This window comes from Nyctereutes procyonoides, unplaced genomic scaffold (assembly GCF_905146905.1).
Source record: "Nyctereutes procyonoides isolate TBG_1078 unplaced genomic scaffold, NYPRO_anot_genome, whole genome shotgun sequence".
NCBI lineage: Eukaryota > Metazoa > Chordata > Mammalia > Carnivora > Canidae > Nyctereutes > Nyctereutes procyonoides.
In genome coordinates, this window is record NW_026575032.1 from 16429022 (window position 1) to 16447337 (window position 18316).

General features: G+C 42.4%; 1 protein-coding gene across 1 annotated transcript; it reads left to right on the forward strand.

Moving 5' to 3' along the window:
• The first annotated feature begins 238 nt into the window (after positions 1 to 238).
• On the forward strand, positions 239 to 15548 carry RAB33B (RAB33B, member RAS oncogene family). The gene is made up of 2 exons (XM_055317035.1): positions 239 to 564; positions 14426 to 15548. Exons 1-2 carry the CDS (start codon positions 328 to 330, stop codon positions 14864 to 14866), a joined length of 678 nt encoding a protein of 225 aa, XP_055173010.1. The 5' UTR covers positions 239 to 327; the 3' UTR covers positions 14867 to 15548.
• The last annotated feature ends 2768 nt before the right edge of the window (positions 15549 to 18316 follow it).

The window sequence follows — 18316 nt, forward strand, 5'->3', positions numbered from 1 at the left end:
CGGCGGGGCCGGGTGCGGGCGCGAGGAGCAGCACGGCGAGGCCAGTGGGCGCCACACCCCCGCGGGGCGGGGCGGGGTGGTGCGGTGCGCAGGCGCGCTGCCGCTGAGGGGTGCGGGACCGGGCGGTGCGCAGGCGCGCTGCCGCTGAGGGGGCGGGGTGGTGCGGTGCGCAGGCGCGCTGCCGCTGAGGGGGCGGGGCCCGGGCGCCGTGGCGCAGCGGGGCGGGCGGGCAGGGCGCGCGCCTGGCGGTGGCGTCATCGGGGCGTGTGCGCGTGTCCGCTCCTCCGCCGCCTCGGGTCGGGGCGGGTCCGGGGAACGGCCTCGGAGATGGAGTCGTCCCTGGAGGCGAGCTTGTCGTCCAGCGGCGCGGTGTCGGGGGCCGCGGGGTTCCTGCCGCCGGCTCGCTCCCGCATCTTCAAGATCATCGTGATCGGCGACTCCAACGTGGGCAAGACGTGCCTGACCTACCGCTTCTGCGCCGGCCGTTTCCCCGACCGCACGGAGGCTACTATCGGGGTGGATTTCCGAGAACGAGCCGTGGAGATCGACGGGGAGCGCATCAAGGTGAGCGGGGGCGGGGGGGGGGGTGATGCCCGGGGGCCGGGTCAAGGTGGGGGGGGGGCTGCCGGGTCAAGGTGGGGCGGGCGGCCGGGTCAAGGTGGGGCGGGCGGCCGGGTCAAGGTGGGGGGGGCGGCCGGGTCAAGGTGGGGAGGGCGGGGGGGCTGCCGGGGGGCCGGGTCAAGGTGGGGGGGCGGGGGGGCTGCCGGGGGGCCGGGTCAAGGTGGGGGGGCGGGGAGGCTGCCGGGGGGGCCGAGTCAGGGTGGGGGGGCTGCCGGGTCAAGGTGGGGGGGCGGGGGGGCTGCCGGGGGGGGCCGGGTCAAGGTGAGGGGGGTGGAGGGTGATGCCCGGGGTCCGGGTCAAGGTGGGCGGAGGGGCCCGCCCGGGGTCCGGGTCCCCGCCGCACGGGGGGCGCATCAAGGTGGGCGGGTGTGGGGCCGCCCGCGGTGGCGCCTCGCCCGGGTTCCCTTCCCTGAAGCCCAGGCGGAGGCTGCGGGTGCAGATTGGAAGGATCTGCGCGGGGCGGCGGAGCAAGGCGAGCCCTGCAAACTCTCCGCACCCGCGGTTTACTCGGGCGACGTTGATCCTGTTAACTTCTTAAATGCCGCTCGTGGCTTGCGAAGGGCGCGGCGGCTGCGGGCGCGGTGGCCGGTGGCCGGGGCCGCGCTCGCTGGCAGCGTCTCCGCCGTCGGGAGGCCGCGAACCAAGGCCGGAGGAGGAGCCTGGAGGTCCTCAGGCGGGAAACGTGTAAGAGACGCCGGCGCCTTCGAGGAAGCAGTTGGGTGCGCCCTTGCGCGCAGGTGTTCACGTTTCTGTAGGACACGGAGGTGTCCAGAAAAATCTGTCTTCGGGCGGAACCGCTGTATCCGTCGTGGTTCCCGCTCGCTTCTCCAGAAAGCGTCTTCTTAGCCACCGCCTCCCGGTCCCTGATTCTTCCCTGGGGGCTCGCGTCCTGGAGGAGGAGGCAGGAGGCCCCAGGCCCCAGGCCAGGCCAGAGCTCCGAGGGCGGGAGCGAGGAGGGTGACGGGCCGGCAGCTCCGCCCGTGTGAACCTCAGACGCGCCCCTTCACTCCGGACCCCGCTGGCCCGCGGCCCCGGCTGACTCCACGTCCCCGGGACACACAGGCCCCAGGAAACGCCTCCTTTACCGTTTACTGTCTGCTTTGTGGGTTTTAGAGATTTTATGTATTTATTCTTGAGAGACACAGGCGGACGGAGAAGCAGGCTCCATGCACCGGGAGCCCGACGTGGGACTCGATCCCGGGTCTCCAGGACCAGGCCCCGGGCTGAAGGCAGGTGCTCAGCCGCTGAGCCACCCGGGCGTCCTCCATGTTTTGTTTTGTTTTTTTTTTTGTTTGTTTTTAAGATTTTATTTATTTATTCATGAGAGACTCAGAGAGAGAGAGAGACAGAGAGGCAGAGGGAGAAGCAAGCTCCATGCAGGGAGCCCGACGTGGGACTCGATCCCGGGATCGACCTGAGCCAAAGGCAGGTGCTCAACCACTGAGCCCTTCAGGCGCCCCTACTTTTTTGCTTTATATTAGGATGTTCATCTAGTTCTACAGGCCCTTGTGCCTTTTAGGTTTTAATTTTTTATTATTCCATCCAGGCTGCCAGTGTGGTGGTGCTTTGGGAACACTGTATCAGGGAGTTAAGAAACATCTGTGTATATTACAACAGAAAAGACAGAATAAGAAGAGAACGGAATCTTTTTTTTTTTTTTTTCCGGAATCTTTTTCATTAGAATTAGGGGAGGCCCAGAATCCTGAGGGTGTGAAGCACATAATGAGGCTTCTGGGGTTTGAGAAGGAAATGAGTGTGGGGAAGGCAGGAGACCCAGGAGGAAGGGCGTGAGCTCCGGAGTCCAGCAGATTTAGCTTGAATCTGAACCGATGGAAGGGTGAGGATATGGGCAATGTGTCCCTAGGTGGGTGACCAGTTTTGCCCAAGACTGTCTCAGTTTTAAACCCGGAAGTCCCACGTCCCAGGAACCCCTCAGTCGTAGGTGAACTGGGGTGTTTGGTTACTCTGGTCCTTAGGCAGGCTCTTTAATCTTTCAGAGGCTACTTTCTTTCCTGAAAAATTGGGATAACACCATATAGGATGAGATGAGATTAGATGAGAGGATTACACACCAACATACATGAAACACCTGGTTCATAATTGGTGATCTTAAGAAGATTCTTCTTCCTTGGTGGATTAACATCCTTTTTTGTCTTTGGCACCATCATTTCTGTGCCTGTGCACCCAGAGTGTGAAGTAGAGGCACAGTAGGGTTTAGACAACTGAGGATGAGAGAAACTCCCCTAAAAGCATGATTTTAAAGATGTAAGTAGGGGGAAATGAAACGGGAGGAGTTGCAAATTTATGAGATTTTTAAAAAATATTTTATTTATTCATGAGAAACAGAGAGAGAGAGAGCGAGGGGCAGAGACACAGGCGGAGGGAGAAGCAGGCTCCATGCAGGGAGCCCTGACGTGGGACTCGATCCCGGGACTCCAGGACCATGCCCTGGGCCGAAGCAGGCGCTGAACCGCTGAGCCATCCAGGGATCCCCAATGAGATATTTTCATTGAAAAAATATAAAACATGTCCAGTATCTAAGTTGAATACTTAACTACTGGGGTAAGTGTTGGCAGTGATAAGTAAACCAGAACCATAAATATGATCAATCTGGAAGCATAGAGTTTATTCTGGTTGAGAGGAGTAAGGAGAAAATATTTTTTTCTGGGATTATTCCTCTTGAGCTTTAGCTTAACCTGTTTGGTTGATGGAGACCTGGATGCTGAGTTTTTTTTCTTCTTAAGGCTTAGCCATTGACTTGTACCTCCAGCTTTTAAGACTTGAAAGATTTTATTGTGGTTGAAAAGACTCTTACAGAAATATTTTTGAGATTAAAAAAAAAAAAAAACTGGGGCATGTGGGTGGCTCAGTGGTTGAGTGTTGGCCTTTGGCTCAGGTCGTGATTCCGGGATTCTGGGATCAAGGCCCACGTCAGGCTCCCTGCATGGAGCCTACTTCTCCCTCTGCCTGTCTCTGTCTCTCTCTCTGTGTCTCTCATGAATAAATAAATAACATCTTAAAAAAAAAACAAACTATTTTTAGGGGTGCTGGGTGGCTCAGTTAAGGGGCTGCCTTTGGTTCAGGTCATGATCTCCAGGTCCTGGGATTGCTCCCCCCGCCCCCATCTCCAGGCAGGCTCCCTGCTCAGTGGGGAATCTGCTTCTCCCTCGGCCCCCTCCCCCACTCATGCTCTTTCTCTCTCTCTCTCAAATAAATAAAATCTTTTTTAAAAAGCAAACTATTTTCTAGTGTCTTTAAAAAACTGAAGTGAATATAGAAGTTTATTTCATGTGCTACTTCTGCTTTTTCTTTGTTAACCTGTGATACATCTTAAGTGCTGCTGCAACATTCATACATATTTTCTTTCTGGAAAATTTTTAGCCTTATCTGAAATGACATGTCTTCATTTTTAATCTTAAAGTGAAGACTGGAAAGTTTTATGTTACTTTATGAATAAAATGACATTCTAGACCAAAAAAAAATATTATTTGTTTGGTAAAGCTGAGATAATGTGTTAAGTTTTTTTTTAAGATTACATTTATTTATTTGAGAGAGAGAGTGAGAGAGAGCATGAGTAGGGGGCAGAGGGAGCCCAGTATGACCAATGCCAGGGCCCTGGGATCATGACCTGAGCCAAAGACAGTGGCTTAACTGACTGAGCCACCTGGGCTTTCCAATTTTTTTTTTTTAAGATTTATTTATTTATTTTAGAGAGAATGCACGCACATGTGCACACGTGGTGGGGGTTGGGCAGAGGGAGAGAATCTCAAGTAGACTCCCTGCTGAGCAGGGAGTGCAACTTGGGGCTCGATCCCAGTACCCCAAGATCACGACCTGAGACAAAATCAAGAGTTGGACACAACGGACCGAGCCACCCAGGAGCCATATGTTAAATGCTTTTAATTGTGGGCTGGAAGTTTTTCAGAGAGCATGTCTTAGGGCACTGCCCTTTCAGAATCAGTGAAAACGTTTTACAAAATGTAATGAAGTCTAGATTTGTTCGTCTGTTCTAAGTACCATATATATATGGATGAAAAAGGAAAATCTTATTTGCAGAGTTTTGGAAGTTGAATAAAATTATAGACTGGATTCTTTAAATAAAAACACATTTGATTTTTAAATTAAGACTCTCAACCCTAATCCTTATGCTCCTTCTTTGTATGTGTATCCTCAGGATAACTCGCTGTATTCCTTTTATACAAGCATATGACAATGGCAGACACCAACAGCATGATGACAGCCTCATGTTGCATTTAATCTGTCTTCTCATCAGGGGCCAGCAGTTTCTATTTGAACATTGGGATGGCTTGCTTATCAATCATAGAGGTATTTTGCCATGTTAAATACAAGATGTTAATATTAACTAAAGGAACGTAATCAGGACCTGTCCCCACATTGGTAAAACAAATATTTAAGGAGTAGTTGCAGGAAAGATGACATTTTTTGTCAGTCACAAAGAATTTTGATAACATCATAGGGGGTGGCAAACTATGCTTGAGGGCCAATCATGGCCTGCTGCCAGTTTTTTTTTTTTTTTAATGGCCTGCAAGCTAAAAATGACTTTCACTTTTTTAAATGGTTTGGGAAAATCATAAGAATATGATTTCATGACAGGTGAAAGTTATGTGAAATTCAGATTTTAGCGTTTATAAATGAAGTTTTGAAACACAGTCATGCCCCGTGACTTTACATTCTGTGCTTGTTTGTTCTGCAATGGGAGTTGAGTAGTTGTGACCAAGACTGGTAGGCCCACAAAGTCTTAAGATATTCACTATTCTTACACTTTACAGAAAAAGTTTGCTGACCTGATAGAGTACATAGATGAATTGCTGTCCTGGATTGGGGTAAGGTTTATATACCTAAAAAAGATGACCAGCAAAACCAGGCACTGAATGAGTGCCAGGTTACTGTTTGGATGTGGGTGGAGGAATCATGTGTTTGGAGTGCTAGGCGAGGTTTCATAGACGGAGGGCTTTTCTGAAGAGGACCATCAGCAGGATGCTCCAGCAGGATCAGAGGTTCCTGTGGAAAGGTAGCAAGCGGGAAGAAAGTGAAGGTGTTGGTAGCAACATTTGTGAAGAGTTTGAAAAACAAAGCTAGAGAGTCTAGGTTTCATTTTGTATGCATGGTAAAAAGCCCAAGTGTTTTAGGAAGATAAATATGGTAGCGATTGAGAATGAATCTAGAGTGAGATTCAGACTGCCCCTTGACCTGGTTTTCTGTCTACAATCTCTCCTTTGGTAGTCTCTTGATGACAGTTGTCAATCCATGAAGGTAACTTCCAAATCTTTGTTTAGCCCACCCCCCTCCTCAAGTCACTCTGCATTTCCCACTGTCTTCTAGACATGGCTATTTGGATAATCCCTCCTTTGCCTTGAATGTCTAAAGTGAGTTCATCTTCCCTGGCACATCTGCTTCTCCTGTTTCTCCCCACTTCACCGTCACCTAGGTTGGCATGGTGGTGTCCTCTTTATCCTCAAGGCCTCATCCCTCTCTTTTATCCCTACATCCAGTTGGTTCCCTACGTGCATGATTCTCTCATCCATCCTTTCTTCAGAATCTTCAGGTCTTTTTTACCTCCCTATGAACTGTTACAGCAACCCAACTCCTCTCTCATCCCCAGTTGGCAGTGACCTTTTTTGATACATTGTTGCCCAAATGCCAGATTAGTGTTGTGCTTTAGGGAGATCTCTGTGCCCTGCCTCAGATGCCCTGGGTAGTTCTCCGTTCTATTGTAAAATTCCAACATACATACATACATACATACATACATTTATTTATTTATTTATTTATGATTTTATTTACTTATTCATGAGAGACAGAGAGAGAGGCAGAGACACAGGCAGAGGGAGAAGCAAGCTCCATGAAGGGAACCCGATGTGGGACTCGATCCCGGGACTCCAGCATCACGCCCTGGGCCCAAGGCAGGTGCTAAACCACTGAGCCACCCAGGGATTCCCAAAATTCCAACTTTTAAAATGAATGTAGGACTTCCTTCATCTTGCTCCAGACCACTTTTCAAACTTTTTTTTTCCCATTAATTTCCTTCAAGTACCTATAGTCCAGCTGCTTATTTGCTGATCCCTGTGGTTTCCCTTGCATGCCCCACTGGGCCTGGAATATCCCCTCTGCTCATATTTCACCACATGTCATTCTTCCTTATTAAACTCAGTGCATCTATCAAAAATATTTAATCCCTCCTTCTCTCTCTCTCTCTCTTTTTTTTTTAAAGATTTTATTTATTTATTTATTCATGAGAGACACAGAGAGAGAGAGAGGCAGAGACACAGGCAGAGGGAGAAGCAGGCTCCATGTAGGGGGCCTGAGGTGGGACTCCGATCCCGATCCCGGTCTCCCGGATCACACCCTGGGCTGAAGGTGACACTCACCTGCTGAGCCACCCGGGCTGCCCCATCCCTCCTTCTCCATCCTGTTTCTTCCTTCTGTGGACTCCCTTTAGCACCTTACCTGAGCTTTTACATGATCTCTTTCCTCACTGTATTATGTAGGTGTCTCTATCTCTTTTATCATCCTATTCAGCCTTAGTCAGAGCAGGATCCATGTCTAGTAATGCCATAGACTTCTTTGAGTATCTAGCTCAGTTTCTAAACTATGTAGTACTCGGGGGATCCATATGGAATGTATGGAAACAGAGATCCACTGGTAGGCTCCTCTGGACATCCAGAATTGAGGTGATAAGAGAAACTAATGGAAATTTGATAGGTGGTCAAAGAAGGAAGATCATTTGGGTTAATACATTTATCATTTTGAGTCAAGCAAAAATAGTATTTAGTTTGGCCAGATCACTTCCTCATTTTGGTAATAAAACTACTAAAAGGGCAGCCCAGGTAGGTCCGCAGTTGCGCGCCATCTTCAGCCCAGGGCCTGATCCTGGAGACCTGGGATCAAGTCCCCCGTCGGGCTCTCTGCAGGGAGCCTGCTTCTCCCTCTGCCCGTGTCTCTGCCTCTCTCTCTCTCTCTCTCTCTCTCTGTGTCTCATGAATAAATAAAATGTTTTAAAAAGAAGAGAAAAGGGATCCCTGGGTGGCTCAGTGGTTTAGCCTTTGCCTTTGGCCCAGGGTGTGATCCTGGAGTCCCGGGATCGAGTCCCACATCGGGCTCCCTGCATGGGGCCTGCTTCTCCCTCTGCCTATGTCTCTGCCTCTCTCTCTGTGTCTCTCATGAATAAATAAATAAAATATTTTTTTTAATAAATCTACTAAAAGAGCTTATTATACCAACAATAAGAATCTACTGTTGGGATTTAGCAAATAACTAGGTTGCTGTTTTTGTTGGGACTTCATATTGGAATTTAAAGTAGAGATTTGTGAGATAATATTGAGGTATATTTTATGTTGTCCTTATAATGTTTAAAATGGGGGTAATATCTATGGGAGCATGCATTAACCATTTTCCACTAAACATTATTAAATTGGGAAAAATTGCTCTGCAAATACTTCCTCATTTAACCAAACAAAGGCATGTCACTTCCTTAGGTTCCAAAGTGTTATTCCCCTTTTTTAAACACTATGTATCATTCTACTTAAAGCTAACTTCAGGACTTTTCTATGCTATCACGGGGTACCGTTGTCCCCTTAGTATCTCCCTATCTGTCTCTCTTTTGGTCAGAATTTTCTCTTGTCTTTTAAGACTGGTGCTGTTTTTATCACTTGTCTTGTCCTTTCTTTGCTGAGTCTCTCTGCTCCTTCCCTAACCCCCTTGCCTTCTCATCGGTGTCCCATGCAGGCCTGAAGGCTGCAGATGGCACGTAGGTGTGCCCTTGCTGATCGTTCTTTCAGCAATTCTCTGAGTGAATTTTTGAAGTTTCTTTTTCTTTACTTTTTAATGATTTTATTTATTTGAGAGAGTGAGTGAGCGAGCAACAGAGCAGGGGCAGAGGGAGAGGGAGAAACACACTCGCCCCTGAATGGGGAGCCCCGTGCAGGACTTGATCCCAGAACCTGAGCTGAAGGCAAACACTAACCGACTGAGCCACTCAGGCACCTGAAGCTTCTTAAATAATCCTTTGTGAATGCCTCATTAACTTAGTATTTACTTGTCTAGGTTTTTGGTAAACTGTGAAGAGTTACTATTTCATACCTCTTGTTTCCGGGAAGTCTTGATATAGTAGAATGCATAGTTCTGAACAGGACTGATGGAAAGCCAAGTATTGTTGAGTCCGTCTCATCCTAAAACAAACCAACAGTTTTCTTAGGGATAAGCAGTCTCATCATCACCACTTTTATGGAGGACTTTTGCAGCTCTTTGAGGCCGGTCTAAATTCTGTGTAATTATTATTTTTTTAAGTTTAGTTTGTTTTTATAGAAGAAGTGGTTACTTGTTACAGAAAACAGAAAAGTAAAAATAAGCAGAGAAATTACCTTAAAGACAACCGTGATTAATGTTTTCGTATTATTTCCTTGGGTACTTTTCATTTATCTATTTTTTTTTAAATTTTTATTTATTCATGATAGTCACACAGAGAGAGAGAGAGGCAGAGGCACAGGCAGAGGGAGAAGCAGGCTCCATGCACCAGGAGCCCGACGTGGGATTCGATCCCGGGTCTCCAGGATCGCGCCCTGGGCCAAAGGCAGGCACCAAACCGCTGCGCCACCCAGGGATCCTCATTTATCTATTTTTAACTTATAAATATTATTTGCTTAAAACATCATAAATCATTTTTCATTGATGAAATGGTTTTTGAATGAATACCTGAGCTATAGAGGAATGTTATTAAAAGAGAAAAGAGAAGAGATCAGCTCCAGTTTCTTTGGCTAGCTTTTATATAGGTCATCTAAAATATTTCCCAAATATCTTTCTAAATGTTAAAGATACAGTTTGGAGTGGTTTTTTTTTTATTTTGTTTTGTTTTGTTTTGTCACTCTAAACAACTGAGATATAATTCACAGGCCATCAGATATACTCTTTTAAAATATACAATTTATTGGTTTTTAGTATATTTGCAAGGTTTAGTATATTCACTGTCATCATTATCTGATTCCAGAACTCCAGTAAGAAACCCCATACCCACTTTAACAGTCACTCCCCATTACTCCCCTTCCCTCAACCCTGGCACTCACCAGTCTACTTTCAGTCTTTGGATTTGCCTATACTGGGTATTTCATACACACATGGAATCTTTCTTTTTTTTTTTTTTAACACATGGAATCTTAACAATATGTGGCCTATGGTGTCTGGCTTCTGTCACTTAAGATAATATTTTCCAAGGAACCCTGCTTCTCCCTTTGCCTATGTCTCTGCCTCTCTCTCTCTCTCTGTGTGTGTGTGTGACTATCATAAAATAAATAAAAAAAATTAAAAAAAAAAGATAATATTTTCTAGATTCATCCATGTTGTAGCATGTATCAGTACTTCATTCCTTTTTATGGCTGAATCTTACTCCATTATATGGACATACATTTTGCTTATTCCTTCATCAGTTGATGGATAGTTGGGTCGTTTCTACCTTTTAGCTATTACGAATACTCCTGCTAGGAACATTTGTGTACCAGTTTTTGTGTGAATATGTCTTTTCAGTTCTCTCAGGTACATACCTGGGAGTGGAATTACTGGGTCATACAGCAAATCCATTTTATGTTTTTAAAAATAATTTATGAAGTGAAATTCAATTAACACAAAATTATTTTGTTTTATTTTTTTTTTAAAGATTTATTTATTCATGAGAGACGGAGAGAGGCAGAGACACAGGCAGAGGGAGAAGCAGGCTCCATGCACGGAGCCCAATGGGGGACTCGATCCCAGGACTGCAGGATCATGACCTGGGCCGAAAGGAAACGCTTAACCACTGAGCCACCCAGGGATCCCATAAAATTATTTTGAAGTAAACAATTCCATTTAGTATTCATAATGTTGTATAACCGCGCCTTTATCTAGTTTCAAAATACTTCCATCACTCCAAAGTGAAACCTCTCACCCGTGAAACAGTTTCTCCCCATTCCCCAGCCCTGGCAACCAGCAGATCCGTGTTCCATCTCTATAGATTTCTCTGTTTTGGATACTTTATGTAAATGGAACCATAGAATGTGTGTCTGGCCTCTTTCATGCCGTGCATTTTGGAGGTTCATCTTTGTGGTAGCACGTATCTGTACTTTATTCCTTTTTGTGGGAAGTCATAGTCTGATTAACTTTTTGAGGAACTGCCAAACTTGTTTTCTGAAGTGGCTGTACTATCTTGCATCCCCACCAGCAATGTATGAGGGTTCCAGATTTTCTCCACCAACCCTTCTTATCGTCCATCCATTTTTTTTTTAAATTTAGGCCTTGCTAGTGTGAGTATAAAGTGGTATTTGGTTTGTTTTTGATTTGCATTTCCTTGATGGCTAATGATGTTGAGCCTCTTTCCACGTGCTTATTGACTATTTGTATATTTTCTGTGGAGAAATGTCTATTCAGATTCTTTGCCAATTTTTTAATTGGTTCATATGTCCTTTTATTATTGAGTTGTAAGAGGTCTTAAATATTCTGGATGGTATACCCCTACCAGATATTATTTGCAGGTATTTTCTCCTATTCTGTGAGTCGTCTTTTCACTTTCTTGATAATATTCTTTGAAACACACATTTTTAATTTTGATGAAGTCCAATTTGTCTATTTTTTCTTTGATTGCTTGTGTTTTATTTTTTTAAGATTTTATTTATTTATTCATGAGAGAGACACAGAGAGAGAGGCAGAGACACAGGCAGAGGGAGAAGCAGGCTCCATGCAAGGAGCCCGATGTGGGACTCGATCCTGGGACTCTAGGATCACACCCTGGACCAAAGGCAGGCACCAAACCACTGAGCCACCCAGGGATCCCCGTGTATTTTTTTTTTTTAAGATTTATTTATTCATGAGAGACACAGAGAGAAGCAGAGACACAGACAGAGGAGAAGCAGGCTCCATGCAGGGAGCCCGACACGGGACTCGATCCCGGGACTCCAGGATCACGCCCTGAGCCAAAGGCAGGCACTAAACTGCTCAGCCACCCAGGGATCCCCCGATTACTTGTGTTTTAAATATCATATCTTAGAAACCATTGTCTAACCCAGTGTGGTCACAAATACTTATCCCTATGTTTTCTTCTAAGAATTTTATAGTTTTAGCTCTTAAGTTTAGATTTGTTGTCCATTTTGAATAAGTTTCTATATATGGTGTGAGGTAGGAGGTCCAACCTTATTTTTTGTATGTTGTCCCAGAACCATTTGTTAAAAGAACTATTCTTTCCCTTACTGAATTGTGTTAGTACTCTTGTTGAAAATCAATTTGCCATAGATATATGGGGTTATTTCTGGACTGTGAGTTTTGTTCTGTTGATCTATACATCTGATCTTATTCCAGTAGCACACGGTGTGATTATTGTAGCTTTATGTAGTATGCTTTGATATCTACAGAAGCATTTTTAATTGTATGTTGAGTATTCTTAATCTGTTAGTTGGGGTAGGAAAGTTTTATGTTTTTAAAGGAAAGTTGTATTTTTTAAGTATTTTAAGCACTTCAGTAGCTCTTTGCACACTCATTGCAGCTAGTCTATGAGTGCTTATTTTAGAGGGTCTGAAACTAAATTTTACTTTCACTGTGGAAGAAGCTAAGGCCTAGAGGTGTAACGGTCATCTCTGGCACGTAGTAGGCATTGAGTAAATACTTGTTGATTTAGATAGTCTTAGATGTTAGTACTTAGTTTGCTTTGCTGACAACTGTTTGCTTCTACCTCTGATTTATTTGATACGGAGTCTTTACAGCCTGTCTGCCATTTATGTTGCCTACATCACATGGTGGGCATTTTATGATAATTTATTTTGTGACATGGTTTCTAGGAAGGCATTGAGGCAAAACCTTGTGATTTAGTGAGTACATATGAGTGTAAGGGGTAAAGGTTTAAACAGTATGCACGGTAAGTAATTTTAGGATGCCATTCAGCGCATCTAAGAAAAATTCAACTATAATGATTTTAACCAGGGTAAGCTGTTATTTTTCTCATGTTCTAAGGAGACCCGAGGCAGCAAGATTCAAGGTTTATGTAGACTTCTGCTATTCTGTGTCGCTTTCTTCTTCATGCTCTGCAGATAGTTGCTGAACTCCCAGTCATTATATCCCATTCCAGGCAGAAAGGGTGCAGTGAGAGAGGTGCAAAAGGCGCGTGCCAAATATTCTCTCTTTTAAAAATCACATATCCATAGTTTTCCTGGAAAACCCCCTGAAGACTGTCTGCAAATTATTGGCTAGAACCATGTCATTTGGCCTCCCTTAGTTCCAGGGGAGCCTGAAAGATCAGGTTTGTATAGTATTTTATATTTCCACCTGGAGCAAAATTTGGTTTATGTTAATTAGAAAGAAAGGGAGAATGTTAAGAAAATGGAGAAACTTGGTCTTAAAAGGAACTACCAAAAAAACCGCTCAGAGCTGATAAAATCCAAGGTAGAAGAGCACGCAACTCTTGATCTTGGGGTTGTGAGTGCAATCCCCACACTGGGTGTAGAGATTACTTTAAAACATTTTTTTTTTTAATTAAGGTACCATGGAAGAGATTTGTGATCAATATTTTCATCTCTAATCACATTTTTAAAAATGTATTTATTCATTTATTACATCTTCATTGAGGACTTAACCATGTGCTGCCATATTCTGAGCACTCTGTATCTTATATCCTACTTTGTGGGCCAGCTACATTTCTTTCTACTCTGTGTCACTCTGAAAAATTACCAGTTGAGGCTTCCTTGTAAATAGTACAAGTCTTTTATCAAAAGGTATCTAATCAGATCTACCTCTAGTCTTTTCCACCCCCATCAGTTAACTTTTTTAGGAAGTAAACAAAAGGGTAATTCAGAGAATCATGACACATAACTTACATTTAGCTTTAGATATTATTTTCCTCAATCCTCCCCACCCCGCCCCCTGTATTTCAACTAGGAGATACTGAACTAGTCTTGTTGGTAGACATGTTTAGGTTAAATAAATGATTCTCTAGCCTTTTAAGATTTTCAAGGGGGATTTCATAGAAGGTCTATATATATTGGTTTGAGGACTAATAAACCTAATGACTCATAGCATCTGTCCTAAGTCTACTATTTTAAGTTAGTCTATTGGAAGGTGGAGAAGGGCATATAGTAACCAGATTTACAGGAATTATATGCTTAATATGTTTGTTAAAACCTGACATTCAGGAACGCCTGGGTGGCTCAGCAGTTGAGTGTCTGTCTGCCTTCTGCTCAGGGGTGATCCCAGAGTCCCGGGATCGGGTCCCACATTGGGCTCTCACTCTGCCTGTGTCTTTGCCTCTCCCTGTCTCTCATTAATAAATAAATAAGTAAAATCTTAAAAAAAAAACACTGATTTTAAAATATTAAAAAAAAGGTCAGGTGTTTTTTTCTTTTGTTTTGTTTAGATTTTAAAGATTTTATTTATTTATTCATGAGAGACAGAGAGAGAGGCAGAGACATAGGCAGAGGGAGAAGCAGGCTCCGTGCAGGGAGCCTGATGACATGGGACTCCATCCCTGGAGGTGCTAAACTGCTGAGCCACCTGGGCTGCCCTAAAATCTGTTTTTGAGGTATAATTTCACCCAAACAAATTTGACTTACTAAAATTTAAGTGCTGAATTGAAATATTTGTTCTGACACTTGCATTAATTATGAAGTAACTAGTATCATGAAGTTTGGGTCCCACAAATTACATGGAAAAGGCACTATAGAAGGATCAAAGTGTAATTTAAGAATTACTAAATACCATGCAGAGTTGATAAAAAATTTCATAAGTATAATTGGAATGAAATTTTCAGTTTTCTCTTTTTTTTTTTTTCCATTTTCAGATCCAGTTGTGGGACACAGCAGGACAAGAACGATTTAGAAAGAGCATGGTACAGCACTATTACAGAAATGTACATGCTGTTGTCTTCGTGTACGATATGACCAACATGGCTAGTTTTCATAGCCTGCCATCTTGGATAGAAGAATGCAAACAGCATTTGCTAGCCAGTGACATACCACGGATTCTCGTTGGAAATAAATGTGACTTGAGAAGTGCCATTCAAGTACCTACAGACTTGGCACAAAAATTTGCTGACACACACAGTATGCCTTTGTTTGAAACCTCTGCGAAAAACCCCAATGATAATGACCATGTGGAAGCTATATTTATGACCTTGGCTCATAAACTTAAGAGCCACAAACCATTAATGCTTAGTCAACCCCCTGATAATGGAATTATTCTGAAGCCTGAACCAAAGCCTGCAATGACATGCTGGTGCTAAGTAACAGTCTTTATTATACTATCTAATTTTGACTAGAGAAATACTTTTGAAGTATGACAGTGATAAGTCATAAGATTTAATCTCAAATATAATGGATCATCCTGACATTATACTGTTTATCATTGTCATGCTAATTTTTGTATTTTGTATCTACTTAATTAAGTTTGTCATCATGACAACACAGGGCAAAAGTTGGTTTTCACGTGAGGTTGAAAATGAAGCAAAGGTAGGATGAATCAGAACATCTTCCCGTTGAGAGCCCAGTGAAGGAGGCTTCAAATCAGAGCATGATGGTATTTTAGGAGTAAATCACTGTTCATTCCTGTGTTCCAGGGATAGAAAAAAATAAAAGGGTATAGGACATACCTACTAGGTATGTCCTTTGAATGGGAAGCATTCTCAATAGGACAAAACTGGTATTTGCCTCTCCCTAAAGTTCTTTGTATTATTGATGTATTTAATTGCATTATTATGGGTACATGTTAGAGCCAAGACGATTTTAGTCCAGTGGGAGGAGAAGGCATAGAATGTTTTCTGGTTCTCAGTGTATAAAGAATGACTTCCAGTGATTCCACATGCTTGATATTTCTAATTGATTTATCAATCATATCTACAGAAGTCATTGTTATTTTTAGAAAAAAATTGTTTTCTTACTAAATTCTATTAAAATATGCCAAAATAAGTCTGACTTTAAATGAAGTGACATAATAAGGTGCTTTATATTTTATTTTGGTATCTTTAGTAAAAAACAAATTGAAAGCATTGGAGGAGTTGTAATTTGGGGGGAAAATAGATAAATGTGATTCCTGGCTACAAAAGGAGACCTTTTCAATAGCTTCTGTAATCTCAAGCTGTGTGTCTGGCGTAGTATCTCTTGCTCTCCCCGCCACGGTCAGTCAACTCAATGACTGAAGGTTGAGTTAACAAATCAACTTCCATTTGGATTGTAGCTCTGAAGGCACACCTCTGATTGCTAGGAGTCTACATATATTTCTGTAATAGTATCGTGTTGCAGCATACCAGTTTTTAAGATCTTTAAATTTTGTGGTCCCAACAAGCTATTCCTCCTTGGTATGAAAAATAAATAAGATATTGAGAAATACGTTGTCTCTCTTAGTGATGTAAAGAATAGTACAAGAAGTTTCCTACCCCAAAAAACGTTTATTTTGATTTTAAGACTTTGCACATAGAAAATAGTAAGCTTGCATACAAAGCTATTACACGAATGGAATGTAAGCCATGAACCTTAACTGAAGTGCACACATTGACTAATTCTGATAGATTGCTGTCCTTGATAATTTTAGAGGTAATTAAGCCAAAAGATGATTATACTTACAATATTTTCAGAATGTGGGAAATCAAATATGTAATCTAGTTTAAGATTTTTATTTAATCATTATGGTGATTCTAACTGAATAATTATAAAAACAAGATAATGCTATTAAATGAACTAACAGAGAAATAATTATTCAGTTTTAAATATTAGAGCTTAAGGAAAAACAAGTTGGCTTTATCTGTGTTTAGGAAGATAAATCCATTTTTCTTATGCTAAAATGGTTTTAATTTAAATTTTTGATTTGTAACTATTTTTATAGTAAAAAACAATGACAACTGTGCTAACTGTGGTGAGTGTAACAGTTTTTTAAAGAAAGGAATCTGTTTATTGCTTTTAAAACATTTTCTAAAGTGTGGGAAGAAAGTTTACAAACTTTCCCAGTGCATTTATGTTTTTAAGTGCTGTTAATAATGACTAAAAAAATAATTTAACTTTATTTCTTTTTGTAAGAACTTAATACAGGTATCCTTTACAGTTCTGTAAAAGAACTTATTTTTTCACTTTAATATTTATTAATTTTAAAATATTTGTATCTCATTTGTAATGATTTACTCTCTTAATTTTTTCTACATATGTTTTTATTTTTTAAAAGAGCATACTTATCAGTTGAATGGGGATAGAGGTTTTAGATATTTTCCAAAATATTTATAAAACACTTCATTGTTGAGAAATCACTTAACAGAATGGTGGCTTTCAAACAAATAATTGTAAATTTTTAAAGCACAAGTCACACGTTTTGTAACTCCTGTGTGAATTTATTTTAGCTGTGACATTTAATTGAAAACATCAGATATGTTTTGGAAAAGTCTTAATTTGAGAACAACTGAAGGAAGTTAATCCAGAATCTATATGTAGTTAGCTATTAATGATGATGCTTTATTGACAGTATATTGCTAATATATTTCTTCATGAAATCTGAAGTTAAATAATTTCGTTGTGGAATAGTGTCACTGTAACATTTCCCTTACGAAGTTCAATAAACCAGCTTTGCCATAAAGAAATTGTATTTCATTCCCTTTGTTTGATTATTAGGATGATTACAGAGCAAAACAAAAAAATCTCTTTTCCCCTCTGGCTTCCAGGTAAAGTATATATAATACATTAGAAACAAACAAATCTATTTGGAAACACATTTAGGGTTAAAGAATTTTTCAGAAAAAAAGCCCTAAATACTAAAATTAGCTGATAAGGGTAGATTTTTTTTCATTTGTATGGCTAAGTAATCCGCTTGTTGAAGAGTACTTCAGGGCCAACGAATACTCTAAGAGTTGTTGACATCTCCAGACGTAGAAAAGGCAAAACTAAATGAATAATTATAAATTGTATGACAAAAAAGAAGGAATTCTGTTGTAGGTGTAAGATTGTAATTTCTACATTCAGCTTTACTGATTCAGGCCCTTTAGGAAAGTGTGGGTTGGCGCTTGGGCCTCTGAAGTCGATACTGCTTTACCCAGTGCATTTATTTCACATGTCAGTTACTCTCCTGCTCAAACACAAGATCATATTATTCATGAAAGACTGCTTTCGTATCAGCTATTAAGATAATAAGTTGGTCAGGTCTTCTGAGGGCAAATTTGCTGGAGCCTTTGTGGCAAGGGTTAATTGATCGGAATAACCTGATTTGTCCAACGGTTGTCAAGTATCTGCTATGTGTTTTCCAGTTGTGTTGGGCAGTGAGCGACATAAATGATTGAGACGATGTCCTTGAAGAACTTGCAAAATACTGTGTAAACACCTGGGAACTCTACAATATAGTATGGTAAATGTAATCATGCTTAGGACAGCGAGCACACAGCATGGAGCCATGTTTTGACTTTGATGCAGGGTAGCGAGTGCAGGGCAATGAAGAGCTGGTCAGAACAACAGGAAATGAGGCTGTCAACCTAGGGTGTGGTGTGGCTCCCATTTGGGGAGGATTTATCGGGAGGAGTCTGACTCATCCTATTGGACTCCGGGACAAGGATGCAGCTGGACCTGGGTACCCAGTTTCCTAACTCTGGGCTTAAGCTTCTCTGCACATCCTCATTCTTTCTCTCTTACAACTGGATTTCTCTCCCCTTTTCTGGTTCAGATGGCAGAAAATGTGGCCACTGCCTGCGTCTGAACTTCTGTAT

Excerpts from the sequence above, each read along its gene's own strand:
- RAB33B (XM_055317035.1), top strand. The coding sequence starts at position 328 with ATGGAGTCGTCCCTGGAGGCGAGCTTGTCGTCCAGCGGCGCGGTGTCG. Across the intron at positions 565-14,425 it reads TCGACGGGGAGCGCATCAAG|ATCCAGTTGTGGGACACAGC; the intron begins GTGAGCGGGGGC and ends TTCCATTTTCAG.